This window comes from Panicum virgatum, chromosome 9K (assembly GCF_016808335.1).
Source record: "Panicum virgatum strain AP13 chromosome 9K, P.virgatum_v5, whole genome shotgun sequence".
Lineage (NCBI taxonomy): Eukaryota > Viridiplantae > Streptophyta > Magnoliopsida > Poales > Poaceae > Panicum > Panicum virgatum.
In genome coordinates this window covers 66825872-66853856 of record NC_053144.1, presented here as the reverse complement: position 1 = coordinate 66853856, position 27985 = coordinate 66825872, and the positions used below count along the sequence as shown (strand labels likewise).

At 46.8% G+C, this 27985-nt stretch overlaps 2 protein-coding genes across 22 annotated transcripts; both read right to left on the bottom strand.

Annotated features, from left to right (window-relative positions):
- Window positions 1–4995: 4995 nt before the first annotated feature.
- Window positions 4996–14404, bottom strand: LOC120647235 (type I inositol polyphosphate 5-phosphatase 4-like). Of its 20 annotated transcripts, none has more exons than XM_039923935.1 (21): window positions 14278–14404; window positions 14047–14183; window positions 13906–13964; window positions 11399–11487; window positions 11242–11331; window positions 10947–10973; window positions 10806–10861; window positions 8791–10562; window positions 8579–8675; window positions 8251–8325; window positions 8078–8165; window positions 7891–7998; window positions 7302–7802; window positions 7072–7207; window positions 6749–6939; window positions 6554–6662; window positions 6156–6304; window positions 5764–6076; window positions 5601–5660; window positions 5456–5497; window positions 4996–5361 (listed from the first exon to the last, which is right to left on the bottom strand). In XM_039923935.1, the coding sequence occupies exons 8-18, from the start codon at window positions 8824–8826 to the stop codon at window positions 5830–5832; spliced, it is 1737 nt and encodes a 578-aa protein (XP_039779869.1). In that variant the 5' UTR covers window positions 8827–10562; window positions 10806–10861; window positions 10947–10973; window positions 11242–11331; window positions 11399–11487; window positions 13906–13964; window positions 14047–14183; window positions 14278–14404; the 3' UTR covers window positions 4996–5361; window positions 5456–5497; window positions 5601–5660; window positions 5764–5829. The 20 variants fall into 20 exon arrangements, with proteins under 20 accessions (XP_039779869.1, XP_039779874.1, XP_039779876.1 ...); XM_039923940.1 differs by having other exon boundaries at window positions 8791–9570; XM_039923942.1 differs by having other exon boundaries at window positions 8791–8871.
- Window positions 14405–17106: 2702 nt separating this feature from the next.
- LOC120647234 (sulfate transporter 3.1-like) lies at window positions 17107–25648 on the bottom strand. Of its 2 annotated transcripts, none has more exons than XM_039923925.1 (11): window positions 25170–25648; window positions 24866–25073; window positions 23943–24114; window positions 23402–23467; window positions 20251–20364; window positions 18867–18983; window positions 18640–18766; window positions 18052–18529; window positions 17855–17940; window positions 17638–17714; window positions 17107–17531 (listed from the first exon to the last, which is right to left on the bottom strand). In XM_039923925.1, exons 1-11 carry the CDS (start codon window positions 25513–25515, stop codon window positions 17343–17345), a joined length of 1980 nt encoding a protein of 659 aa, XP_039779859.1. In that variant the 5' UTR covers window positions 25516–25648; the 3' UTR covers window positions 17107–17342. The 2 variants fall into 2 exon arrangements, with proteins under 2 accessions (XP_039779859.1, XP_039779860.1); XM_039923926.1 differs by having other exon boundaries at window positions 17638–17704.
- Window positions 25649–27985: the final 2337 nt, after the last annotated feature.

Here is a 27985-nt window from a genome sequence, read left to right as displayed (position 1 = left end):
AGAAGCTGCAACTCCCGGATGCGGATCTGTGGGACTTCAACAAAAGCGAACCCGGCCGTGGGGTTCGATCTCCGCCGATTCCGGATCCGACGGCGCTCAGTGTTTGATATATGAGCGCTCATAGATACGGTCAAGAGAGGTAGACACAATCCGTATGCGCTGCAACAAATACTAACGCATAGGCATTAATATACACTATTAAGTTTCTCCATTGCTTTGTGTTGTATTTGTATTGATTGATGTTTAGACCACACTATTTATATGTACAAGGGTGAAAGGGTGTCTACTCCCGAAAGGACAGGCACCTTCGAGAGTGGCCCCTTCGGGGTAGCTTTTTCGAGATTAATCACTAATTAAATAATTACAAAAATTAATCACTAATCTAATTTTCTTCACAACAATAGTCATCGAAATGTCATATATTTCACACCGGAGAGGGTAGTAGTGAATGAAATCTTTTAACCGGAGAGGTATATGTTAGAATTAGAATTTTCAGAGTAGAGATATCGAGGTTCGAAAAAAAGAGGTAGACTTAGGCCAGTCTCAGTGGTACATTATTAAGTACGACTTTGCTTAATACTACATTGTAGCAATGTGTGAATTATGCAAGTGTTACTACCTTATGAGGAAGACGAATTAATGGTAATAGCTCTACAAAGCTATCTTAAACACGGGTTGTGGTTGCTTACTTGTTTATTTCTATCTAGGGTTAGTTGTTACAATAAGATGCGAGGTAGTAATTTGTAGCATCAAATAATTGTTGAAAGATTGATCGACAGATGCTGAGGGAGGCGGGTTAAAATTGGACAACATTAGTTCTTATTCATTATGGATTTTGGGTTACCTAAAAATTAAAATTTGCAAGTATCCCGAATTTTGAACATAGACAATGGTATAATCTGTGGTAGGTAGGATACCGCGCGCAGTATGTTGAACGACATGCGCTATAATTACAAAGATTTGAACCTGCAAAATGTATAAAGCCAGCACCTACCGACCTTTTCCTTTTTGAAGCAAATTCATTTATTTTGGAGGAAATTCTAGACAATTGTTCTGTTCGTAATACCGGTTTGTTCGTGGTGGTTGTGTTGGGCCGAAGATCCCGCTGCAGCGCAGCAGCAGGCCGCAGCGCGCGCGCGCGGCACGGGCCGACCCACGGACTCGCCGTGCACGTAAGCCAGTGGGCCGTGCCCCAGTACGCGCAGCGCCAACTCTCCTGGGCCGCTCGGCCCCGTCCGTCGCTGGCCCGGCCGGTGGCGGCGTGGGTAGCTGACGCTTGCCGGCCCGTACGGAGCTCTCAACGGCTGCTCGCTCATGCGATTCACAATCACAATTCGCGCGGGCATGGGGATGGCATCCGATCCGCCGCCCCGCACATGACGAGCCATGAGTCATGACTCATGAGATGAGAGAGAGCACACACACATGATCGCACCACAGCCCAAGCGAGTGCCGGGCGATCAAGTACACGCATGCTTGGATTCTTTGGCCGGCCTCTCGAGTGAGTCTGGGCGATGTGACTGTTGGCGTTATCCTCTTGTTCTCCGTGTGGTTCGATCTCTGGAAGGAACGCCACTCTTCCTATAGTATGTACCCCCCACCCCCAACTGCAACACACACACTACAAGAGGAACGCCACTCACGTATAGAGGCGACAGACACGCCGACCGAGCGACCGACATGAGCGACAGATAGATAGTCCCATGCAATGCGTGTCGAGGAGAAGTAGAACGTGAGCGATAGACTGTATTAGCTAGCGCACAGTTCATGCATGCATGCATGCATGGAAGTGAAAGTGAATGAAGGGACTAGAGAGAGAGAGAGAGAGAGGGCAACTCTTTCTGACAGCTTCTGCCCTACGCAAAAATGGCCAAAAGGCAAAGGGGTAGTAGGAGCGAGAGAGATTCTCTTCCGGTACGGTCCCACCAGCACCTAGCTCATTTCCAATCCAACCGTCTTTCCTCCTGCACTTGCCGTCGGGTCCGGCCTCCTCCTCGCAAAGCCAAAGCTTGATGTGTTGTGTTCAACTTCAATTCAGTGCATGCCGGCCGCTGCATGCGGGCGTGCCCCATGCCCATAGTTCTGCTGCAGCCTGCAGCAGATGCCCATCTTCATTCTTCAGTGCTAGCTTTCCCCTGCAGGCTGTTGATGGTTTCTCAACTTCAAATTCACACGTGTATATGCTCCAAATTAAATTGAACTCCCAATAATCTTACGCGACTTTCAATCAATTATGAACTAGTAGATATGTAATGTCCACGGCAGAATGCTGATAATAAGGATGGTGTTCATTACAAGTAATCTCACGGAAAAAGGTTGCAAAATGAGTAATATAAAGCTATCTCAATCCTCGATCTTATGATTTTCACATCTACCATATGCATACACGTATAAAGCCCCTGTTTGTATCGGCTAAAATTGAGTGCTAAACTTTAGCACATATTAGCACTTATATCCTTGGTCTTATCTAATAATAAAGTTTAGCCTACCCTATTAGGACTCCTGTTTGGATGGACAGGTGCTAAAGTTTGGCATTTTTATTTAGACATTAGCACTTGGATTGAAACACCCGCTAGGTATACACATAGATCAATCTGCTAAGGCCCAATGCATCTTGCCAAGCTGATGTGCCCTATATCACCCTCATCAAACCCTATATTGTTATCTGCCTCTTTTTACAGTCTTGTCTCTTCATGCATGGTGGTGTTTTATAGCATTATCACCCGCACACAACAACCTGGCATGATTGCAGCACGTCGCAGTAAACATGCATAACCCCTTGTTTGCTTGAATGGCACGTATGAGCTAGTGCGTGACAAGACAGTGCAACGCAAGGCCGCCCTTTACTTCCATCGTCGCGTCGTGCCCTGGTGCAAGCATCGATTCTCTGAATGATAGCCGTTGAGCTTTACTAGACTTTAAGCAGGAACAAGCCTGTTTCCCCCATGCACGCAGAGATTGTTCGAGCTAGGCAAAAGTGCAGATCTTTTTTTTTCCCCTCTCTATACATGCATTCTCCTGTATTCTTGTGTGCAAGAACCCATAACATGCTGCATACAGATCCAGGTAAACTATGATGAGTATTTCCATACCATGGAGTTGATGAAAGGCTGCACAGTACTCTTTGCTAATTCTGGACGGAGCGAGCGAATAAATTGCTTGTTGCTGTCGTGACGCGACGAACACCCCTCTCCTCTCCTGCACCGGACAGTACCAGTGGAGGTGGTGGTGGACATGATGGCCATGGTTTTCTGGGTCCTCGGCGGTGAGAGCCATGACATCAGCCATCATCATCTGCTCCTCGAGATCCGAGCCGCATCAACGGCGGCCGCAGGCAATTGATGCTTCTTTGCACGTTGCTGCCACGATGTTGGGAAGGCAGTCGTCTCACTTCTCATCCATCCCTGCACTACCCAGGATCGATTATCCACACAGATTTACTACATGTTTTTTCGATCACATACATCTTTTGAAGGAAGAACTGGAGCTCTCATTTCTTTTCTATGAACACTAGCTAGGTCTTAACATGAACAAAATTAGCTGCCATGTATATGCACAGACACAATTGCATTGCATTGCATTGTTTGTTGCGTGCTGCAAAAAAGAGCAGCATGCCGTCTAGTCATGGATGATTCATGAGGCACTGTTGCAGCGGCCGATCCAATGATTAGCCGGGCCGGGACGCAAACACAATCACCCCAGGGATGCATGCAGAATCCGATCGTCGTCGAGTGGGAGAAATCCGGCCGGGATCATGAATGAATCTTGACGACCATTGCATTCTTTGCTTGTACATGTTGGGCGGGCCCACGCAAAAATCCGGCCAGCTCCTCCTCTTCTAGTCTTCTTCACCAACAAGGCATGAATGCGCCAGCGAGGGCCGGCTCCCACGTCGTGTCCTCTCATGCATAGCCTATGCGCTTTTCCACCAATCACCTCAACGCCCAAAGGGCGCGATGGCACAGCCATTTTGCTCCATGCTCATGGAGATTCTTTTATTCCCGGACCTCAATTGTTACATTCACCCGGCACATGGACACACACAACACACACACACACATGCTATCTCCTACTGTACGTACATGGACGTGCCCCGCAGAAACAAAAAGTTTATACTACGTGGCCAGCACATTTGTTTACAGATCATGCATGGACTGGTAATTCGATGGTTAACAGTTTCCTACATCTTGATAGATTCAGCTTAGGTTTGGTGAAATTTACAGTTGTTTCAGACCCACAATGCCGCACAAAAGAAGGTGAAAGATGGCTGTCAAGGTCATTTCCTCCCAACTCGCTCTCCTTTTGAGGCGCTTTCAGGGTTAGCTTGGTTTATCGTCTGTTAAGGGCTGGGCTAAACACACCAATCAAGAATAACTGTATTGTAAAAAGCGATCAGGTTCTTCGGCAGGAAATGAGGTTAAAGCAGACTAGAACTCTGCATCTTCCCTGTCGAAACATTGGGGTCACAACGCCGTGATCTGTTAGTTACTAGTTGTCAACCATCCCACTTTTTCAGTGGACAAAGATTTGCTTCAGGAGAGCCATATCTGTTAATATAAAATGATTGCATCTTCAGTAACTCAACAGCTACAACAGTGCCTGAAACCTTAGTTCCTCTGCAGTTCAACAGTTGGTGCCAAAGACTGAATCACCCTACATGCGAGGCCCAATGGGAACGGTCTGCACCACTGATGCATGTTCAGGCTGCACTGAATCTGACCACCATGCAATGGACACCAACTAGTAGACAAATCATTCCACGCTAGACCTCATCACGGCGTGCTCTTGCACTTGCAAAGTTGCAGCACAAACGGAAAAGAATATCACAGGTGTCTCTGCAGGTTCCAGCAGCATTTTTTTTACCCACAGCCCCTGCCAGGAAAGGAACAGTGAAAAGAGGGGGTAGAACACATTTTCCTGCAGGGCGACGGCTGGTGAAAATGTGACAGGTAGCCTTTTTGTCAGCTCAACTGATCCAGACGATGCTCATAAAACAAAAAAACATGGAAATGATGGCCTACACACCCTTTTTCCATCCATGGAAATGATCATACGAGCAATGCAGGCGTTCATGGGCCTTTTTTACAGCTTTAATACAACCACAGAGAAGTAAACTATGCAAAGGACTGCTTGTCGTTATTATCTGAAAATGTTGCCCTACAATGTACAGGTAAAAATATATATTCTGGTGCACGCTTGCCGTTGGTGTCAGTAGTATCTTTGCTGTGACCAAAGTCTTCTGAGCTTATGATTGAATATCGTACTGTCTGCCCCAAAAACGAACTGTTTTGCTGTAAGTCAGGGAACCACGCCCCTTGCTGCAGTATGTAACTTTGCTCAGAGTTCAGAACATGGCCTCACCTGCAAAAGAGAGGAAATAGGGTTGAGTGACTCGTCAGACCTCTCATGCACCATAGATGTAGCCCTGCTAACACGATACTGGTCATACTCGTACCTTGTCCCATTTACTTAAATCTTGCATACCATCCCAGCACTTCTGAAGTTGTCCAATGCGCAGATATGCAATGTTACTAAATTTAGTCAGTTCTTAAGTGCTTAGTGAATCAGCTGTATCGACAATGATATCGAATGGAGCTTACCAACTATCAGACGCTGAAGCTTAGGTCCATCAATGTTTGCATCGTCATCAATAATACAACCTGACATTGGAAATTATCAGTGCATTTTTTTTATGAAATTATCAGTGCATTAATTCAATATACAAATTTCAAATAAGAACCAAAGTCGCTCTCCAAGACCTACCATTTCATCACTACTTATAGGATTCAACATTCAAAGGATGCTGAAGACTGAAATCCTTGAACTCTTTCAGTAGAAGTTTAGGTCAGTGTATCCATACGGGTTGATGTCAGTGTATCCATAGGAGTACGGCAGCAGTTCTTCGATGTCCAGTTGAGAACTTGAGCAACTCATCTTTTGGATCCGGCTATGATTGATTGATTCCACTTCTGCACTGAAGACGCTATAGACTGGCCTATGGTCCGAAAAGCGAGATTCACCTCGTACGTATGACAGTTGACCAAGGCCTCTTCCATACCATAAAATACGATCACACCTGCATGACAAGATTACTGAATTTACTTGACTGTACAAAATCTGACAAAAAATGGCACTAAATTCTGCAGCTAAAATACCATGCAGGAGTTCTCCTCTTTTCCTTCTGATTCATGTCATCTCCAGCATACTTGTCAGAATTGTTTGAGTACTTGTATGTTGGGGGGAAATATATATTCCCCTCATTCCACCCAACAAATACTCGTCCACATCTTTGCTCCATCCTTAGCTGAAAGTGTCAAGTTTTCATGACTTTGAGACCACAGATTATTTCAAAATCATTTTTATAATGAAAACAATAGCTCTTTTGCTTTTGCCAAGCTACCAGAAATCTCGTAACATGATAAAGTAAAAGAAGGACAAGACTAAAGGTACTGAGTTGCCTGTGGGCTTTGGCACAAGAATTTTACTGCTTTATAGAGCTTCAACGCTACACACACGCACACATTGTGCTCAAGAAGGGTAACCAAGCGCTCACCTGATCTTTCTCCAGCAAAGCTTTCCAATTGCGCATCTCCACGAGGGCCTTCACTGACCGATAGGAAAGCGCGATTCGGTAGTTTAGGTCCCCGAGCCAGATGATTCGACTGCAACGTAAGGCAAAGCAAGGGACCCAAAGTCAGAACAAATGCATTTGGAGTTTCATGAGTCCACTGTAAGGTTCTTTGCTTACTCATGCTCTAAGATTGTTTCTGGTGTTCGTTCATACTGCCCATAGACCATTGGAAACCTGGTCTTTCTGATGATTTCCAGTACATCGGAGTTCCTCCGCAGCTCATCACCTTCCTTCTGTCCTGAAGTCAGGTGGCTGCAGACGAAGCAGAAGCTTGTTTGGTGCAGTGACATGCTAATCGAAATTGAACCCTGGAAAACAATTTTTTTGCCATTGAATATTTAAACTAGCAAGATTTCTTGTTTGTGATCAAGTCATATAGGGTAGAGTGGAAAAGCGATAAAATTAACGTGATTAGGTAGCATTGGAACACTATGACTAACCTTATTCCCGAGGTAGCCCATCAGTCCTCTCCCAACACAAGAAACCTTCAGATTTCTTATGTCATCCCTTATGTCTTTCCGAGCCCAGATCATCAAAAATAATCCCACCATTTGTTTGCTTGCCACCAGACAGTATCTGAACATCCAGACACCACAAAAATAATTAACTAAATACCATAAATATAGGAGTGACTAAGCTTCAGGAATGAAAACTTCGAACTTAAACTTACCTCGTATGACCAGCTCGTCTCTGACTATCTTCCAGAGATGATGCATTACCATATCCATATGACATTGGTGAATACACTGTACTCGGTGACTCTCCAGTATTATTCTCATCATCTGATGATCCACCCCACCTGCAGGTGTTCTCATAGTCACTAGGCCTACGGCCATAGATTGCTCGGTCACAGACACTATACCGGCGTTCCAGCCTTGGCTGGGGAGCAAGAATGTCACCCTCCATCCTCAAACTCCGGCTAAGCCCGGCCTGGAAAGACCGACGATGAAAGAATGGCGCATTGTTCTGCCTCGATGACAAACCCTCAAAGTCATCATCTATCTCCACCACAGGGTTAGGTGCCGGAGATGGTGTCCGGAAGCTCCCATTGCCACTAGTGCCTGGCAAATTATTCAGTGTCCTCCTGACCAGAGACACCCATCTCCTTGCTGGGCCATTGTCCTCTGTCCCAAGAACATTCCCAGCATTCAGCGGGACGATTTCTTGAAACCTAAACACAACAGCATTGACAAATCCAGTATTATCTTGTAATCACTATCACAAGAATTCAGATACTAACACAGAGGTGTATCAAGTACCCGAGGACGTAGATGTCAGCAGGAGGTGCAGCATGGAGCCAATCCTCAAGACTCATGTTATTTGGTGGGGAACGGCCACCAACATTCCATGTAGCAACAAATATCCTACTTCAAGAACAAGAAGAGTTATTTACGGTCCAAATATGCGATTGGGTATGAGCACTAACATTGCAATGCAGAAGTGTACCTATAGTCCAATCTAACTGTAGCTTCAGCGGCGTCAAGGTCAATTTTTCCTCTCCTCGAGTGCCCATTGCTCCTCCTTGAGGACCTCTCTGAATCAACATGCCACGGCAAAGGGAATTATTCAGAAATGCGTCTGTCGAGATAACAATGATGAAGCCTTTGCTAGTTCCTCACCTGTCTTGCTCTTCTTGACTGTACTGGGCTCCCTCCTGGTGAAGCTGCTGCCCCTCCACTCATCATCAGCCCCTCCTGCAATCGAAGCAGTAAACCATCGGTCAGGGCAAATAACTAGTAACAAGAGATTGGGAAAACTGGAAGGTTGGGAGCTTTCTGCGAGTGGCAAGAAAAGAGAAACAAGACAAGGACGGAGGAGAAGCTTTAGAAACAACAAAACTGATCTTCAGGAGACAGAGAAAGACATGGCAAGCTCACTGTTGGAGCAATGGGGAGCAATCAGGCCCACTGATAGAAACACACACAGCGAACTCACAGAAATACGCACCTGTCCTCCCAACCGCAGCTACATCGTCGGCATGGAAGTCACGGGCCTTGCTCTTGATGTTGAACCACTTCCTCACCAAGCTCTTGGACCACGAGAGCTGCAAGTCACAGCAACACATCAAGGAACGCCACGACATTGAAACACGGAGAAACAAAACAAAACAATTAATTTCAGAATGCAGAGCTCAGTGAAGGTCCAGGAATGGAAGATACCTTGCTCTTCTTGGTGGTGTTGCTGCCATCTCTCATTGTTGCTCCGGGGAACACTCATGCAGCCGAAGAGACTGTTGCTTGCTGCAAAAATGGACGGCCGATGCAGGTAGAAGAAGCCAAGCAGAGGCAGAGACAACTGTTTGTTTTCTATAAACAAAGCTTGTGATTTGATGGAAAGAGAGAGGGAGGGGGTCAGGGAGAGAGAATTGAGGATGAGAACAAAATCTGGATTCTGTTTGGAGGAAAGAGCCCGGTAACACCAATGTCCTAACTGGCTCCTGAAGCAAAGGAGGAAGAACAAAATGTGATGCTACGCTACCACTAGTCTACAGCCTCATAGGGCTTCTTGTGTGTATGTGTATGTTTGTGTGAGCATGTATGTGTGGAGGGAGAGCTAGAGCAAGGTAAAGTTGGAGGAAGGAAGGAAGGAAGAGAGACTGGACTGGAAGGCTCTGTCTATCTCCTTCAAAAACCTGGGTCTCTGAAGGTAAAATTGTGCGAGTAGCCTAAGTACGTGTGAGGCAGGGAGAGCATAAAGTGTGGAGGAATATTATTATAAGATGGACAGTCTCTGCTTTATGCTGATCTTGCAAAACCAAGAAGGGAAATACGTAGAACTGTAGAATGGCAAACAATGCATACAGGCACAGTAGCCTTCCAGGGAAAAGTACTGCAGAATTTAGCATGTGACGACTCCATGAAGCAAAAAGGACCACTTACTCAACCACCTTGCTATTGTGCTATTGGCATACTGTACTGCACTCATTTAACTCCCAAATTCTACACCAAATAAGTACACTATTTTTTAAAAAAATATCTTCAATGTGTTTTGACACTATTTTATATAAAATATAATAAATTTATTTCTCCCAAAAAGGATATAAGAAATCCTACAGCAATGCATACAAATATGTGGTATCACTTATAGTATTCTGGAGGCTCACCCCTAAAAAGGATATGGTGTGCAGCAGTGTACTAGTACTGCAGTGCTGGCGTGTACCTTTGATCCCTCCCTCCACTGGCCGCTCACTCGTCAGGCACCACAGCAGAGAAAGAAACCAAGAGCAGTTGGGGGGAGCAGAAAAGATAAAGTCGGGAGAGGAGAGGCTGCTCACGCTTCACAGAGACCTTCCCTGCTTTTCTCCCTTCCAAGGCGTTTTTCCCTGTGTTTTTCGGCAGCCGATATGATACGGCCCCTATTTCGTTTGTTTTTCTTTCTTCCTTTCTTTTGATATGCTTTGGTACTTCGGCTCGAGGTGATTGGTCTTTCCCTCTTTGGCCTGCTGGATTTTGTATCCCTCACTCCCTTGTACGGCAAGGAGAGTGTGAGTTGGAATTGGAGATGTTTTCATTCAAAGTTCTGTTTTAAACAACTAACATGGAAACTTTTTGTTAGCTCAGTTCAAATAAATGGGCAGCATTTACCCGGGTCTTCACGGGTACAAGTGTCGTGAGGCTACTTGGAGTGGAGCTACCGGTCACAGCCACAGGGATGTTGGAGGACTCTTGTTCCGCGAGTACCTGGGTCACTGGGTGCGTGCCTTTTGAGTTTTGAGGGCGACTCTGGAATCTGAATGGAGGTGATTGCACATTAGTCCCTACTTCCTAGATTTCACTGGGAATGTTGGGCTTGTCAGCACCTTCAGTCCAAGCGATTCACTCTTCTTTTCATGTGCTCAAGAATCAAGTGCAGATCGTCTTGGTAAAAGAAAACAAAAAAAGCGGAGAGCTTAATTTCTTTTCTGATCCTTCCTTTTCTTTTTCCTAAGAACCTGTGACCAACCAAATCAGATCGAGATCGAAAGAAATGAACTGAATAAGATACACCCCTCTTGACGCAAAATCTCTGCACCTATATGCTACATCTATTTGGTAGTACTACCCTCTTTGTAAAAATGTTAGCACTATAGAGTATAGACTTTTATTTTGTGAGGCTGTAAGTCGTGGTACTTGCAAGGAGATAACACTTGGGACCAACTTTCCACCGGGTAATAAGTCAGCTGCAAGGTACTTACCAAAGGACACCGACCGGGGGCTCTCAGTACGGGCATAGAAATAAGGGAGCTGATCTCTGCAGTAAAACAGCAGAGGTTGATTCTTCTGCACCCAGTTTGACTGACAAGGTTCGGGTGTCACCTTGGACAGAAGTTACTTACCCCATCCACATGTGCTTTCTTCATACACTGCCAAAACAGTCATTATATTGTTTCAGTGTATTAACAATCGCAGTGAGGCTTTCTTGTAGAAAAAAAAACTAAGAGAATTCAGGATCGTGAATGGGCATGAATCATGAATTTTAACAAAGCAGCAATTATTTCACAACTTTGTTCATAAACATGGTACTATCAAATTTAGCACAGTAGTTTCTTGAAAACTGAGCATGAGATCAACCAGTAATTGGATATAACAAAATAAATGACAAGCATTATCTTGAGAAGAGGACAGCAAAACCTTTGTGCCAATCACGTGACATCCATTTTCAATGATCATCTGCTCAGATGGTTGGAGGGTCTTACCAGAAGTGGCCAATCCGTCCGATCTCTGAGCCAGCCAATAATTAACAATTAGCATCATAATCCTGGAACCAAGAGATTACGACCAGGGTTACCTCCGTCAAAAGCTGTGCAAAGCCCCATCCTTTCTGATTAGTTTATCCCAGAATTCCCACGGGTGTATGGCAGCTCGGAGAAAGTAGACCTGGGAGTAGATTTGTTATTTATTTCTCCCTTCCAAGTACATACTGATCATGAGTTAAATAGCATGCTGCCAACAGGATACTTACTGCCCCAATCATGGCAAAGCAAACAGCTTTTTTCTTTAACAACTGTGTACACACTAGATTCATATGTACAATGCAAACCATATATTATGCGGTGTAGTATATACCAATGCTACATCTACATGCCTACAAGCCAGGTATATATGGCACACTGAATGTCTGAATTCATGGTCCCACTGTCATAGAAGATATTGCACGAGTGGGTGGAAAAGATGGTCACTTTTTAAATGGTCACTTAGGACAGCCCTAAGCATGGGTACAATCTGTGATTAGACTAGTGGCTAGGTTGATTAATCAATCAAAAAGTACATTCTTGGCTAGTTGTTGTGCATATTTGCTCCCTTCCCCAAGACAGGGCCAATCTTCTTGAGTTGAGAGCAGACTTGACCAAGAATAAGAACATGGGAACTACTAGCCCTGCAAGCTGTGCAACTGATTGGTAGCCCCACTCAGCAAATTATATTGTTAGAGAACTCCATAGAGCCTTGTGTTCAAACTAGAAACAGCACAAGAGGGCACTTGCACTAACCTATCTAGGAGATTAGGGGCATTAAGCTTGAAATGATTGACTGCATAGAGTACATGTGTCAGGATAATGGCAGGGCAAAGCAGGTTTCAGGGTCTAGATTAGCTATAAAGGCCATCTTGGGTACGCATGTTCTTCCCTAATCTCCAGAAATGGGAATCCCTACATCATCCTTATTCATCGCTGAGGCATTCACATTGGTTAAACTCAGAAAGAATGCAGTAATTCTGACAAGATTTCTGCTCTCATAATATAACTAGGTCATCGAACACAATCCGTACACTCGCTATATTTGTATAAAACAATGAAAATTCCAAACTGAATGCTTAATATGTTAGCAGTACAGATAATGATTTTACATATGATAGCCAATTTTTAAATTCTAGTAAGTTTTTAGGAGTGCTAAACTGTAGTTTATGAGCACGATTCTTGTTAATGGATGGTAGAATTGAATAAAATCTAGAAAACAGGGGTAGCAGAAATAGCACGCTGCAGAACCTGCCTAAACCTCAAAGGAAGTACTCCATACTAATTTAAAGCGCGCTAAATTGCTGAAATAGAAACCAAGAAATGGGAAGGTGTCCCCTGTGAACTGTGGAGTCAGTCAAAACAGGATCCTCGTTCCATGCTTTGGCCAAAGTGCTCTTCTTTGGCTTTTGCTTTTTCAGCTTTGCAGGCCCTCATTTAGCTCTCTCTCTCTCTCTCTCTCTCTCTCTCTCTCTCTCTCTCTCTCTCTCTCTCTCTCTCTCTCTCTCTCTCTCTCTCTCTCTCTCTCTCTCTCTCTCTCTCTCTCTCTCTCTCTCTCTCTCTCTCTCTCTCTCTCTCTCTCTCTCTCTCTCTCTCTCTCCCTCCCTCCCTCCCTCCCTCTCCCTCTCTCTGGCTAACGGTAACAGAGGAAGTCAGTAAGGTAGGAGCAGGAAAAATTGAGCAACATACTTCAAATGATTGACATACTGCTGTATACCTGTTATATTCTTTGCACAAAAGTGTACGCCATTTCTTCCACAGCTAAGCTAGCTAGGTTTAAGTGAAGAACATCTCCCTTTCAATCCCTCCCTAACACATTTCCCTCGTGTCATGGTCTGAAAGCCTCTAGTTGATAGGGATGTACACGGAGGACAACTCCAAAGCCTCTTTGAAGTGAGAATAGTTGCATAGTTGCTATTGTTCATCAATCTACCACATACTCTCTCTCCATTTAAACCCAAGCAAGTCATGCACACTATCCTTTTCCCATGCACACACAGTCGCACACTCTGTCACTCTCTGGTCTCTGCTGCCATTCCACCCTTTTGTCCCAATCCGTACAGCTCCATTTCTCTCTCTACCTCTGCATTACCCTGCATACACCATTTCTTTTTTAAAAAAAAAACTGCATACACCGTTTCTGTTGTTGTAAAAGGATCTCTCTCCAACTGCACCCCCCCCCAGTGGCCCAGTATTGATAAACGCATCAAATGACCATCATTGATAAAACCTTGGAATCTGGCCCACAGTTCATGGCGACATGAGCGTGCCATGAAAGGCCAAAGTGTAGCATGTACTAATGTACTATGCCCTTTACAGCATGTATACTCTCATCACCCCCATTTAATTCTAACAGTAAAAGAACATGATATTTCAATACATAATAACTAGCAGACCTTATAGCAGTCGGTTCCTACAGTTATGATGCTGCATAAACCTACGGGATTTGTAAGCCACAAAAGCTAGAATCGCTTACACAGAAAGAACAAAAAACTGTTATATGAACTCTCTGAGTCTGTCTATGAATATTATTTCAATTTGTAACCGTAACCTATGAGCACACCTGGTAAGGCCCATACCAAATGCACACGGTAGAAATTGTCCTAGCAAAATATCAAGCTGCTGCAATGAGAAGAAAAACCAAAAACTAAAGTTGTCAAATCCGAGTAATGTAGTAAGAGGCCAGGCGACAGTCTTTCCTCACCTAAAGTGCTTCTGCACACGTACAGCCACGCGAGGGCTGGATTCTTGCCATCTCTGAACCTTCCAAAGAAAAACGTCTCGAGTGGTCCATCCAACTTCTGCAGTTGCCATGCTCCTGCTTAAAAGAGAAAACCAAGCCTGCAAGAAGCAATGTACGCAAGGACTAGTTACATATGTCGCGCGTGATCAAGATCCAGGACCACATGAATAGTAGCATTGTAACAAACCTGACCTGTTATAGCATGGACAACTGACCAGAAATCATGTCTCTGAACCGCAGCGATCTTGTGAAAGAGAGTGGAAAGATTTGATTCCCAAATGCACAACAAGGATTTGCCGCCTTTGAAGCTTGAGATAACCTGAGTTCATAAAACGAATTGTTGTCATTCACAATTTTTAACATCACTACAACAGTAGTCAGCACACTAAAAGTAGGTTAAACTTAAAAAACAGACTATCATACATAACATGGGGATCTATGATACTGGGAGAAATTTCATTGTGAATCTGTGCTAATAAGATATGAGCACAATCTTGCCTGAAAAAGATTAGATGCCAATATTCTGTGAGCACAAGGCCAGATGCCACCCTCGCTATCAACCATCAGATCGGCCCTGGAGAGCTGAGATTGGTCCAAGGTAGACGTCGAACCTCCAATTTGTTTTTCCAAACAGAGATAAGCCAAGCAACTGTCCTCACAGAAGGTGCTGAGAGTCCTGTGGATACGGATGATGCTTCTTAAAGAAAAATCCAAGAGATCCATAAGACAAATGACAATTGTTGACCTCTGAAGTTGTACATGAATAATGTACTTTCTAAGCAATAATCTTCTGTTCACAACAATTTGTCATGTATCGCAGCTAATATTCACTGATATATGATGAAGTACAAGATTGTTGACAGTTGGAAGGGAATAGCAAAATATCTTCCCAGAAACACACTTCACTCAGACTGACAAAGTGGTTAGTGAAGAACATAGTTGGATCAAATGCAAATTTATTGAGGAGTATATAATCTTCAAATTTGCGAGGCAGGATTGAGTAGATTCAAGGAAATCATGCATTTGAGAGCTTATTGCACCCTAGCAAGTGTTGTATGAAAAGATCACAAAGCTCCCAGCAACAGTCCTAACTTAATTGTGAGGATAAAACAAAGAACAATAAGAGCCTGTCCAAAAAAATGTAAGCGACTTGGTCAATTTGCTGAGACAAAATTTCTGAGTATACGAGCTTGTCTGCAGGGGACAGAAATAAGGAATCATCGTGTAATCACTTGATTGGTGCTGTCCTTGATACTCAATTAAGCACTGAAAAATAACCATGAATAGGACACCGCTTTACTAACTGTGATCCCTACAGAAGACTAGGCGTAGTTGAATTCTGAGACATCATGGAATACCAAGCTAACTTGCTCTTACAACACGATGAATTTCCTAGTTCCTACATCCAGGGATGAAAAAAAACACTAGGAATTAAGGAAAATATATAAATGCATTTTCCTTCCTGCATGAAAATACCAACCTCTGCAGAGAAAGCAACTAAACTCTAGAAGAAGAGCTATGGAGAATTACCAAGATTTCAGCAGCAGCGGCAATTATCACTCCCCAATTCAGTAGGGAGTGTTAATCAACCTCCTGCGGCAATCACCATTTCGTCGCTACTGACTCAAAGCCTGTTGAATGTCTAACAAATGGATATGGGGGGAGAACCAATCCCACTGTCTATTTCCTCAACGTGACATGTATACCAATCAATGCGAGAAGCATATGGGAGATGAGTAAAACCAGCCGCTGCCATTTACCGTCCAGCAACTACCAGAGTACTTGGAATGCGGGCCGCTACCGATTCTGCAACCAGCGCCTAGGGCGCGAGGGAGGCGACGCGCGTGGCAAGTGATGGCGCCCCCGGTCCCCATTGAGGGGGGTGTGGAGACGCGAGAGGCGTTGCAAGGCCGGGCCACCGACGGCAAACCCTCGTCGCCGGTCGCCGCCGCCGCCGCCCGCCATTGGACCTCTCCAATTTTGGCTCGGCGCTGACTACCGTTTCGGCCGAAGAAACCGATCTGGGCCGTTCAGATCAAATCTGACGGCTCACATGGACCTAGATCGGACGGAGGGCTCTATTGGGCCTCTTTGAAGATCAGGGACGAATTGAACCAGTAGGTGGCGTGGAGGCCCATTGACATGGAGTCCGCGGGAGGTCAGCAGCGTTCAGATTATCAGGTAGCAACCAGGATTTCTATCCATCTTCCGATAGATTTTTGGTTAAGTTTTTTTAGTGTTTGAGATTCGTAGAAATCAATTATAACAGTTGATCCCCACAAACCCTAACCCCCCACCTCCTCCTTCCTTCTCCCTCCTCCCCCCACTGCCCGCCGCCGCCTTCTATCTCCGCCCACCGCCACCTGCCGCCGGTGGCCGCGCCGCCGCCCTGCAGCCCCGACGGCTGTGCGCCAGAGCCCCGTGGCCCCAATGGCCTTTTGCTGCCGCGTCCGCAGCCCTGACGGCCGCCGCATTCTTCTCCCTCCTCTCTCCCACTGCCCGGCGCCCCTATCCTTGCCCGCCACCACCTGCCGCCGGTGGCCGCGCCGCCGCCCCGCGGCCCCGACGGCCGCGCGCTGGCGCCCCGTGGGCACTGCGCCGCCGCCCCGCGGCCCCGACGGCCGCGCGCTGGCGCCCCGAGGGCCCTGCGGCGCCGCCCCGACGGCCGCGCGCTGGCTCCTCGAGGGCCCTGCGCCGCCGCGCCCGCGGCCCTGACGGCCGCTGCGCCTGCGGCACCGCCTGGGAAGATGCTCGGCGGAGGAGCGGAGTTCAACATTTTAATTCTACTATTTCAATATTTTGTTATTTTAGTTTCAACATTTTATCTTCACAATTTCAACAATTGAACATCAAATGTTGAACATGCTTAATAGAAATGTTGAATCAGTTCTATCAAATTGTTTAAGCTAATTGGGCCAAAATGGACTTTAAAGATGGATGGCTAATTGGATTTTTTTTTTCAATCTCATCGACAATGCATTCGCATTTGAATTCCACCTGATTTTGCGTTTGAATTCCTCCTGATTTTGAGTTCAAATTCCTCCAGAGACCAGCCAGAGCGTTGCATATTTGCATCTGCGCAGGCCGGATTTGATTGGATTTCTGTGGTTTCCTTGGCAATGCACCAGTGTACAATACTCGAGATATGATGCTGGTGTCCATATTTATATCTCGGCTTTGCTTGTTGACAACTCGATCGTGTCGTCAGACTCACTCAACTAGCTATTACATTTTGCACACACCGTGTCGTCCTCCGTTCAGACCATGCTCTCGTGGGCTGCCGCACTGTCCATGACCACGCCGGGCTTGTGCGAGTGCAGCACGTAGTCGCACGACGACACGGCCTCCCCCACCGTCGGGAAGATCCACTCGTGCCCGATCAGCTCGAGGACCTTGGAGCTGTCCAGCTTCTTCATGATCTCGCTGCCAGGGTTCGCCAGCACGATCTGAAAAGGGGCACGAATCAGCCAAGGTTCATGCCCATGACATTTCAGAACTCTCTTCATCAAGTTCAGAACAAGGTGTGCACTGTGTTATTGCTTTTGCTCTTACCTGCATGCCCCTTCGTTCCAAGGTCTTCTTGAGCTCATCCAGCATGCTTGTCCCGCTAGTGTCGATGCTACCGACGGCTGCAGCAGCAAGAAAGACAGATACGTGTATCATCAGACCATGCTTCATGCCACACATTCACAGAAACATGCATGCAATGTTCAGGTGTTTGTTTCTGATGATGCAGAGTTTCATCAGACGGCAAAAGGCGACAACTCACCACCCATGTCAAGGACAACGTACTGCACGCCCATCTCGCCCTTTCCCTGGGTGCGCTCTTCCTCCTCGTCGATCCACCGCGAGATCCTGACCATCAGAACACGAGTTTAGTAAGGTCACCGGATCGTCCTTGTCCTCCGTTCAGAGCCGCCTTTAATTAATTAATTAATTAATTTCTTCAGTTCCTCAGTTGCTTACCTCTCTCGCAGGTAGCTGGCGTTGGTGAAGTAGATGGGCGCGTCGATGCGCAGCACCAGGACGCCGGGCACCGTCTGCGCCGTGGTGTACTGGTCCATCCTCCGGTAGATCATGGTGTTGGGAACGTTGCCGAGCATCGTCGTCCTCGGGCGCGCGATGAAGAGCATCACCCGGAGGATGGATATGGAGACCGCGACGCCCAGGCCGATCTCGACGCTGCCGAAGACGACGCCGAGGTAGGCGCCCATGCAGACGCAGAAGTCCACCTTGTCGACCTGCCACAGGTGGATGGCGCCCTGGTAGTCGATCAGCCCCAGCATCGCCGAGATGATGATCGCCGACAGCACCACCAGCGGGGTGTAGTGGAACAGCGGGGTCAGGAACAGCAGCGTCAGCATCACCGCCAGCGACATGACCACGTTCGACATGGCCGTCTTGCACCCGGCGTTGTAGTTCACGGCGGACCGCGAGAACGGACCTGCCGCATTCACACCATCATGGAGATGGTTTTATTAGCAACAAGGTTTTCTGAATCCTGTACTTGCTTTGTTTCATACTTTCTGACTGAATCTAGCACCGGAAAATTACCGGTGGTGAGGTAGCAGGATGTGAATGATCCGACGATGTTCATCGTTCCGATGGCGATCATCTCCTTGTTGCCATCAATGTTGTAGTTCTTGAACATGGCGAAGCTCCTCCCTACTGCAATGCCTTCCTGCATTTGACAGTACAAGCAAACCACTGTAAGTACTTGGGCTATCGATGAAACTTTTGCAGACATGTAACTAGCGGTGATACAGGGATAGTAGCCCTACAGCGAGGGCAATGACGCCGGTGATGATGCCGGTCTTCAGCGCGAGCATCATGTAAGGTGGCGAGAACTGCAGGCTTGTCACTGATGGTGGGTTCAGACCCTTCTTCAGGTAACCAATCTATGATGCAGAAAGGGAAAAGGAATCATAGATCAGTAACCATTTCTACTGGATGTTAGGCAACATATCCTATGCAAACTGACCATCTCATGGAAACTATAGAAACTACAATCAGGATCACATGATGCCCATCCCATGGCTAGGAGAAGAGGTGGGTTGTTTTAGCACATAACCCCCACTAATCCCTCCTAATCCCAAAATTATGCAAATCCCCCCGTTGCCCTCCTCCCGAACGGCCGCTGCCCTCCTCCCGATCGGCCGCCGCCCTCCTCTGGGGTTTGAAGCTCGATAGGGCTGCCGCTGGTCGCTGCCAAGGGAGGTCTCCGGGGAGTCGTCTGGCCGGAGGAGCTTCAAAATGAGTTCGGCTCGCCGCCCTCGTCTCACGCCGCCGCATGTGTCTCGCGCCGCCGGCCGCGTCTCGCGGCTCCACGACTCCACGACGGCCCGTGCGCCTCCAAGACGGTGCAGCCGGGCGGGTGGATGGCGCGGCAGAAGCACCTTGAGGTCGCGGAGGCCGCCGCCGCCACCGGGGATCCACCGGAGCACGTCCGCGGCGACACTGGCGGACACCACCACCAGTAATGCCGCCAGCAAGTTCATCACCATGGCCGAGGTGCGCGAGCACGCGTCGCAGGACTCGGCGTGGATCGTCGTCCACGGCGACGTCTACGATTGCAGCGCGTACCTCAAGGACCACCCCGGCGGCGCTGACAGCGTCCTCATCAACGCCGGCGCCGACTGCACCGAGGAATTCGATGTCATCCACTCCGATATGGCCAAGGCGCTCCTCGCCGCCTACCGCATCGGCGAGCTCGTCGGCGCCGGTGATGGCAGCGACAGCCCGGACACCGCCGTGATCTGAAGGTCCCCGCCGCCGGCGCCCGTCGCGCTCTCCAACCCGCGCGAGAAGGTCCCCTGCCGCCTCGTCGGCAGGAAGGAGCTGTCCCGCAACGTCCGCCTGCTCCGCTTCGCGCTGCCGGCGCCGGGCCAGGTGCATCTCCGATGTGGGTCTGAACGAATCGGTGCAGGCTTGTCTTGGGGGTGATTTGCAAAAACTGGGGTTATGGTGGGATGAGTGGGGGTTAAGTGCTAAAATAACCCACCTTTGCCCATATCCTTTAAATGAGGATCATGTGGTCTTGATTGAGGTTTCCAAAATTTGCACAAGAGTGTTGGTTTTCATAGGATATGGTGCCTAGATGTTAATGTATTTTTTTTGTCGACCATGCCATGCTTGTATCGGACAGAATTCAGAATTTGTGCTCACCACTTGGATGCCATGGTTTTCAGCATGAGTGAGGTACACCAGGACACTCCCAAGGATGACCGAAGTCAGTGGCGCCGCCGCGGATATCCAGAATAGTTTGGGCCGCCTCTTGCTCTGTCAAAACAAGATTACATTAAATTTCACTACTGTACACTTGAAAGCAATGTTTTCAAATCGTATTATCGAACCTAGTCGTAAGACCACCGATAAGATGATTAGTCGCGATTAGTCGTCGACCAGCTCGATTAGTCGAGTCTAGTCCTGTATATTCTATGATCTTTACTGTACATATAGGATCTATATTCCATATAGTATGTTATTTAAAGTATATATTAATATAATGTTGATGGTCAGATACTTAGATGGTCACTAACTATGTAATTTATGAGTTTTAATTTGTGAATTAGATCAAAAGAGCACTAAACTAGAGCGAAAACAACAGCAAGATAGAGGAGATACACCGACCGTCAGAAAAAATATTGCTGCAGAATCAAAACTCCAAAGTATCCAAACACAAAAAATCAGGTTGGCAAGTTGTTGCTGCTGAAATAACAAATCACCAGCCCAAAAATTGTCCTGGCAAAAAGTTGCTGTCTACTAAAACTAGTCGTTCACATGCTAATAGGATGACTAATTGTGGTTAGTCGACTATTAGTCAGACGACTAGAGTTCTAGTCGAGGTAATCGAGTCGGTGGCCCTTATCGGTAGCGGCTGACCGATAAGGGTGATTAGTCACGACTAATTGCGGACGACTTAAAAACATTGCTTGAAAGTCCTATTTTTAATTTTGTAAGTAACTTATTAATTACGCCAAAGAAGGAACAAGACGATTGGGAAACTTGGCCGAATCAGCCAATAATACATACTACCTAATTCTAAGAACAACTTCTGATTGCCACAATATAGAGGGGTCCAATTTTCTCCAAGGTGGCTTTTCTCTGACGGTTCTTATATACACTAAAACTTGGCCGAGTCAGCCAATAATACATACTTCCTAATTCTAAGAACAACTTCTGATTGCGACAATATAGAGGGGTCCAATTTTCTCCAAGGTGGTTTTTCTCTGACGGTTCTTATATATATGAAAAAGTTGCTACACTAAAATACAGTTTGGTGGTGGACATTGGCCTTTTGCAATTATTGCTCATTCTTTTTCACAACCCATGAACATGGATCTTCGAAACTGATGCACAAGGAAGTCAAAAGCTCTTTCTAGCAAAAGCTGCTGCGTATGCCATGCAATCATGCAACGGCCTCCCTGTAGCCGCACGGACACGGGTCCTAATTCCTGCTCCCTCCCTTCTTAGGTCGCTTGATTTTTTGACGCTAAATTTGATCATTCGTCTTATTTAAAAAGTTTATATAAATATAGTTAAATTTAAGTTATTTTTGAAAAACTTATATTGATAAAGCAAATCACAACAAAATAAATAATATTTTGTACAAATTTTTAAATAAGATAAGTGGTCAAATTTATAGTAAAAAAGTCAAACGACCTATAATTTGGAACTGAGGGAGTACTAAGTTCTAAGCCTGAGTCAAACTTTGTGCCTCCTCTATCATTAGCATCTTGAACACGACACGGGGTGTTCTTGTTTTTCAGACGCAAAGGCAATCAATTAAAAGAGGTCAAATTGGATTATGCAGGCTAATCTTTTCATTTTGTTGAAAAGGATGTGCAGGATAGGGAGATGTCCGATAGAAGCCAAACTTAGACAGATTATATCGCGTCGCCGGTGCATCTGCAACGCTGCTATCCGAAAGTGCCTGATGGAGTGATGGATCGATTCCATTGTCGCCCGCCCACCAAAATCAGGTCACGAGATGGCGTCCTTATTATGTCAGTCATGTGTGCATGTGGCTCCGAGTCATGACATTTTTTTTTTCGAAAGATAGTCATGACATGACAAACTCCTCTTTGTTGCATTTGTAGCAGGCCTGTGAGAGTGAGACCACGGCTACCTGCAGTAGTAGTCACGGATTCACCAGGCTAGAGTCTCACTTGGACCGATCTTGCTATCTACTCTCTCTGAAACCACACGATTACTTGTTTCTCAATTATTGTTGTGGATGAGATATTTCTTCAAAACATTGCATATATTACCAAGCATTTTGTTTGGCTAGCTACTTTGTCCTAATAAGGTAAACCGAGTTTATAGCATCTCCAGCAAATCCGCCATTCCCCAATGGGGGAGCTTGAAAAAAAAATACACTCCAGCAGATCTCTTTTATCTTTTCTTTTTCTAATATTCTTTTATCTTTTCCCAATAATTATTAGCATAAATCATAAACATGATTATTTTACCTTCTTATTAATATATCTTAGAATTTCTAGAATGACTGGTATGAGGGAGTACTCTTTAACCACATGATTACTTGTTTCTCAATCATTGTTGTAGGCGTGATATTTGTTTCAGAAACGTTGCATAGATTACTAGCTAGCTAGCTGCTTCGTTCTAATAAGGCAAACCGACCTTATAGCATCTCCAGCAGATCCGCATTTCCCAATCCAACTGTCATATTGAGAGGTTTGAACAAAAATAGTGCTCCAACATATCCCTTTTAAACTAATAATCCATCTTAACTCTACCCAAGTACAGTAGAGGTGGAGTTGAATCTCTCCTAGTACGATAGTTGGATTGGGATGATATTATTAAAGAACTATAAAAGCAACTCCCAAATATCATCAAGCCGGCTATCTCTAGTCGCAATCTTAGTACAAAGTGAGGCAGTACGTCATGTTCAATTATGCATATAAAGTAAGAGAAAGAAAAAAAAGATTCTTTTTTTCTTTCTGAAAGACTATTAGAGCCCACTTCAATTATGTTAAAAGATTCTCCCATGAGAGGCCATTTCGAGTTATACGTCATCGCAATTTCCCACTACGATTAGTCGATTCTCTCTTGTGGTCATCATACAATGCTCGTTTCAGTATGATTGGACCAGCAGGCATTTCCCAAAGACTGTCATGCCTAACCTTTCCTACCAAGTAGTTAATGCTAGTATATCCCTCACACTACTTTAGGGGGGGAAACTAGGAGGGACTTGAACTCTTCATCTCGAGCAAGAATGGACCACGCAGTTGGGAAAAAGGTGTGTGAGGTCTGCTCCATAATAGAGAAAAATGGGAGCCATTACTCCAGCACTTACGATGAAGCGGGTGACGAGGAGGAAGAAGAGGAAGCCGCTGCCGAGCAGGACGCTCTCCCACCGCCACTGCAATCGAACAAACCGTCAGGAACACGGAAAAAATTAGTAGGCGAATCAGCATCTCGACAACGACGGGGATCAGATCAATATCGTGTCGCCGGTGACACTGATCGATGAGCTAGCCCTGCCGCAAGCGAGCAAGCGCGGTGACCGGCGGTCAGGAGTGACCCACTGACCGGGGTCATTCGATCATGTCCCTGTCTCCGCCGCAGGCCCTTCTGCAGAGACCTTGCCGGACATGCACGCCACGGCAACGCAATCCTTGCTTGCTGCAGGGCTAGAGCTAGCTCCAGAAGCTCCTGCGCCGCCGCCGTCGCCGGCAACGGCGTGTCGTGCACATAGCCACACACGCGTGGTGCGTGGTCCATCCGTGTACTGTGCGTGCTTAATTGTACAGCTGCTTAATTGTCCGGTAGCTGATTGCTTATTAATAAGCAACTAGGCGATCGATGATCGGCTAGCGGCGTGTAGTGATAAGTACCTGGTGAGTCTGGGAGAAGACGGAGTCCATGACGGAGACGACGTCGGTGGAGGTGGTGAAGTGCTCGAGGCCCAGGATGCCCTTGAGCTGCTGGAGGCACACCACCGTGGCCGCGCCGCCCATGAACCCCACGATCGTCGCGTGCGACAGGAAGTCCACGATGAAGCCCAACCTGGTGTTGTTGCAAGCCCATCACGCGATTAATTAGTCTGCAGTTGTTTGGTTTCACCTAAAAGCCTATTAGCACGCCCTAAATTTCTAGTCTTGCTGAAGAACCTACCATACCATCAGTTAATTAACTATGGGTCTGTTTAATTCATTTTGCAAAAAAAATTTGCCAAGGAATCTTGGTCATTCGAAGTACTAAATGAAGTCTATTTGCAAAACTTTTTGCATAGATGGGTTGTAAATCGCGAGACGAATCTAATGATGCTAATTAATCCATGTTTAATCAATAATTAGCGGATGGTTACTGTAGCATTGCTGTTGCAAATTATGGATTAAGTAGGCTCATTAGATTCGTCTCGCGATTTACAGCCCATCCATGCAAAAAGTTTTGTAAATAGACTTCATTTAGTACTTCAAATTAGCAAGATTCTGTTATAAAATAATGCGTTTACAGCGTTTTTGCGTTTACATGTAAAGAACTAAACATGGCCTATAGTTTACTCAGACAGAGTGATAGTGGTACTAGAATGGTTGGTTACTCTTGAAGCTGTCTCTGAACAAGCTAGCTAGCTACTTCACTTTTAATTTTTTGCCTTTTTTCCATCAATTTTTTTCTCGCCTTTTTTACCAACTGCTCTTTTTTTTTTACCAACTGCTCTTGGAGCTAAGCTTTTACTAATAATAAGCTAAAGGGATCGGAGCTAAATCTTCCTTGAGACTGAGAGGCCCATAGTCCAGTACGCCATGATATATACCTGAGGAGGCCGAGCGAGGCCTGGAAGACGCCGGCGAAGAAGGTGGCAGTCAAGGCGAGGTGCAGGTACAGAGCCGGGTTCTCCGTCGGGGACACCTCGCTGCCGAGCATGGAGCCGATGAGCAGCGACGCCACCGCCACGGTCCCCACGGCCAGGTCCCTGGAGCTCCCCATCAGCGCGTACACCAGCGGCGGCACGAAGCTCGAGTCTGCAACAGCGAAAGCAAGCAGTAGTAGCCGGTCGTCAGCCCAATGCGATGCACGAACACTAATCAAATCTATGAATGGCAGCAGCTGCGGCTTACAAAGGCCGAGGATGGGCGGCAGGTTGGCGAGCTTGGCGTAGCTGATGCCCTGCGGGATGGCGAGGCTGGCGATGGTGATGCCGGCGACGAGGTCGGCCCTGAAGGCGCCCAGCGTGTAGGCCGGCGCCCACTCGAGGAACGGGAAGAAGTAGCGCAGCGCCGCCAGCGTCCGCCGCGCCGCCCCGCGCTCCCGCACCACGGACCGGAACGGGTCGTCTGGGAAGAAGGTCTCCTTGAGGTTCGCCCGGAACGTGTCCAGAAACGGCCGCGCCGGCGGCACCGGCACCGGCACCCGCGCCCCCGCCGCCGACCCTCCGCCGTTCGCCCCCGCGCCGCCGCCGCCCATGGCTCCCGGATTCGAACTCGCGCGTGAGAGGTAGGTAGGTAGGCAGAGCCTTTCGAGCAGAGCGCGGAGCTTTCTCCTTGAGGGGAAGCAGAGCGCCGCGGAGTTCAACTGCTGGCTGTCTGCCCTTTCGGTGGCGGTGTCTCGGCGAGGCGTTCGGGGCGGGCTATATATAGGCGGGCTCAGGATTAGCTCGGGATCCAGGCGCGATGTGGTGGGTGGGCGGTGGGCCCGCCCGGCTGCCGCGTCACCCGATCGCTGGCGTGTTCGGCGATGGTGGCGGGGCCGCGGGGCCCGCTCGTCGGCGACAAGGGGAGGGGCTCTTGTACACGTGGGCGAGGCGCGCACGTGGAGCGCGGCGGAGGTGGGCGGCAGGACCTGCTCGCCGGCCGTGACACGGCGGCGCAGGGGAGCGAATCGTCTCGTCAGGTGCGGGTTGGCGCCGCTGCCCGTCGCCGGGCGGCGTCGGCACGGGGGCGGCGGCGGAGGAGGGTTCGGCTCGTGTCGCCGGCGGAAACAGTGGAGCTGCCAGCAGCTGGCCGGTCGATCGATCGGCCGCCGATTCGGCGACGAGTTCTTGGGTGAGAAACGCGCGTGCGCGAGGCGTTCCTCCGGCCGTGGCATTTCCTGATTTATGAGCAAGTAAACTGTAAAAACCGCCTAATTTAATATTATTTTAAATAAACTGTAGGTCATTATCATTTAGATGAAAGTTAACACGTGCTGGTCGGAGAGCGTGCCACGTGTTATCTTACATCTAGAGACATGAATAACCGACACGTCATCCGTCCAAAATAACATCAAATCCGGTAGTCCCGGTACGTGTTTGTCAACTGCCAGAATTAAGCACACGTACCGTTATACAATCGCATACACAGTGCCGATGAACCACAAGAGCAGTTTTACAATACCAAAATTCAATACAGATTCGATATGGGAGGGTTCAAACTAACTTCCATTACAAGTCTTGGGCTCACGAAAGCCATATTAAACAGAAACTTAAAATTTATTACATTTACATGCTCTCACGGAGCTCGACTACGATAAAGACATACTAAGATAATGATGCATTGCTCATGAACATCATCACAGTCACGACGTCCTACTCCTCCCCCCGCTTTTGGATCAACGGGGTAGAAGTGGCCGAACACCACTTACAGCTAGATTTAGAAAGCAACCTGAGTACAAAGGTACTCACAAGATTTACACAAATAGTTAAATAAGGATCATGCACAGGCTCAACAAATAAGATTTTAAGGTTAAATAATTATTGCATAGGTATAAGCTCTCTAACTTAACACCTAGCAGAATTAATTATTGTTGTCCAACCCCAGATAATTTTAGTTGGTTAAAGGCATAATATGAAATATAAATGATCATAGATGAGACATGAACCAAAGTCAACCATACCGAAACTCTCTACGAGAAATTCGACGAACCAAGAGCTTGCTCAAAACCGAGAGCGCGGCAATTCAAATTGATTAAAATCTTGTAAGGGTGTACTACTTTACCCACACGATGCGAGGACCATGCGGCTCACCCAACTGATCACGTCGGGCAAGGGGTACTCACGTCAACCGTTTCCAACCAGGCTCGACCATTGAACTTCACGCCTAGCTTACGCGGAGAGTTATTTAGATCCACCGGGAACACTCTTAAGCCTTTCTACATAGCCCCTTGGCCACGTATCTAGGACTGCGCATCAAAAGTCAAATCAAGTCAAGAAGGTAATTGGCTCATCCATACCATTATATTGGATATGTGGTAGCACAGAAAGTTGCTCAAAGCCAATGGCATTCACGGACGGTCCTTAAACGATTCAAGCGGACTATGCCCAAGTGACTTCTTCTCTCGGCCCTACCATTCCGCTCGAATCTCGATACTACCACTCCAACATTACCCCAACGAACCAGTGCAAACAAAGATTATCGGTAAGTGCGATACTCCAAGACATTCCTTCCTAGCAAGCGATATAAGTATTCTAAGTAGGGCTAAGCATCTACTCAAGTTAAGTAATTAATTGACTAACAGGTGCCAAGAACAGGGATAATAATTCAAGGAAGGTAATGCAAGAAACTAGGTACAAGAATACAATACATACGTGCTATATAACCCAACATTACCCGGTGAGATAACTAAATAACTCAGATTAAATAGAAGCAAGGAATCATGCTTAGCTGCTTGCATTGGTTAGTTTCGGGCTCGACAACGAATTGGACTCCGGGTTCAGACTCAACGGACTCGGTGGGCTCCACGGGTTCGACTTCGGACGATTCAGTCACTATAATGTATGAATGAGATGCACGAATTAGTATGATGCGGTGACATGAAATGACATGCTATGAATGAAACATGGATGAAGCACTATGTAAAGGCACATGATCGCAACGCACGCGATAGACAACAACACTAATGCATAACAATCCTAAAGTCAAGATAAGAATTAAAAGACATGGCTTACACAGCAAGCATA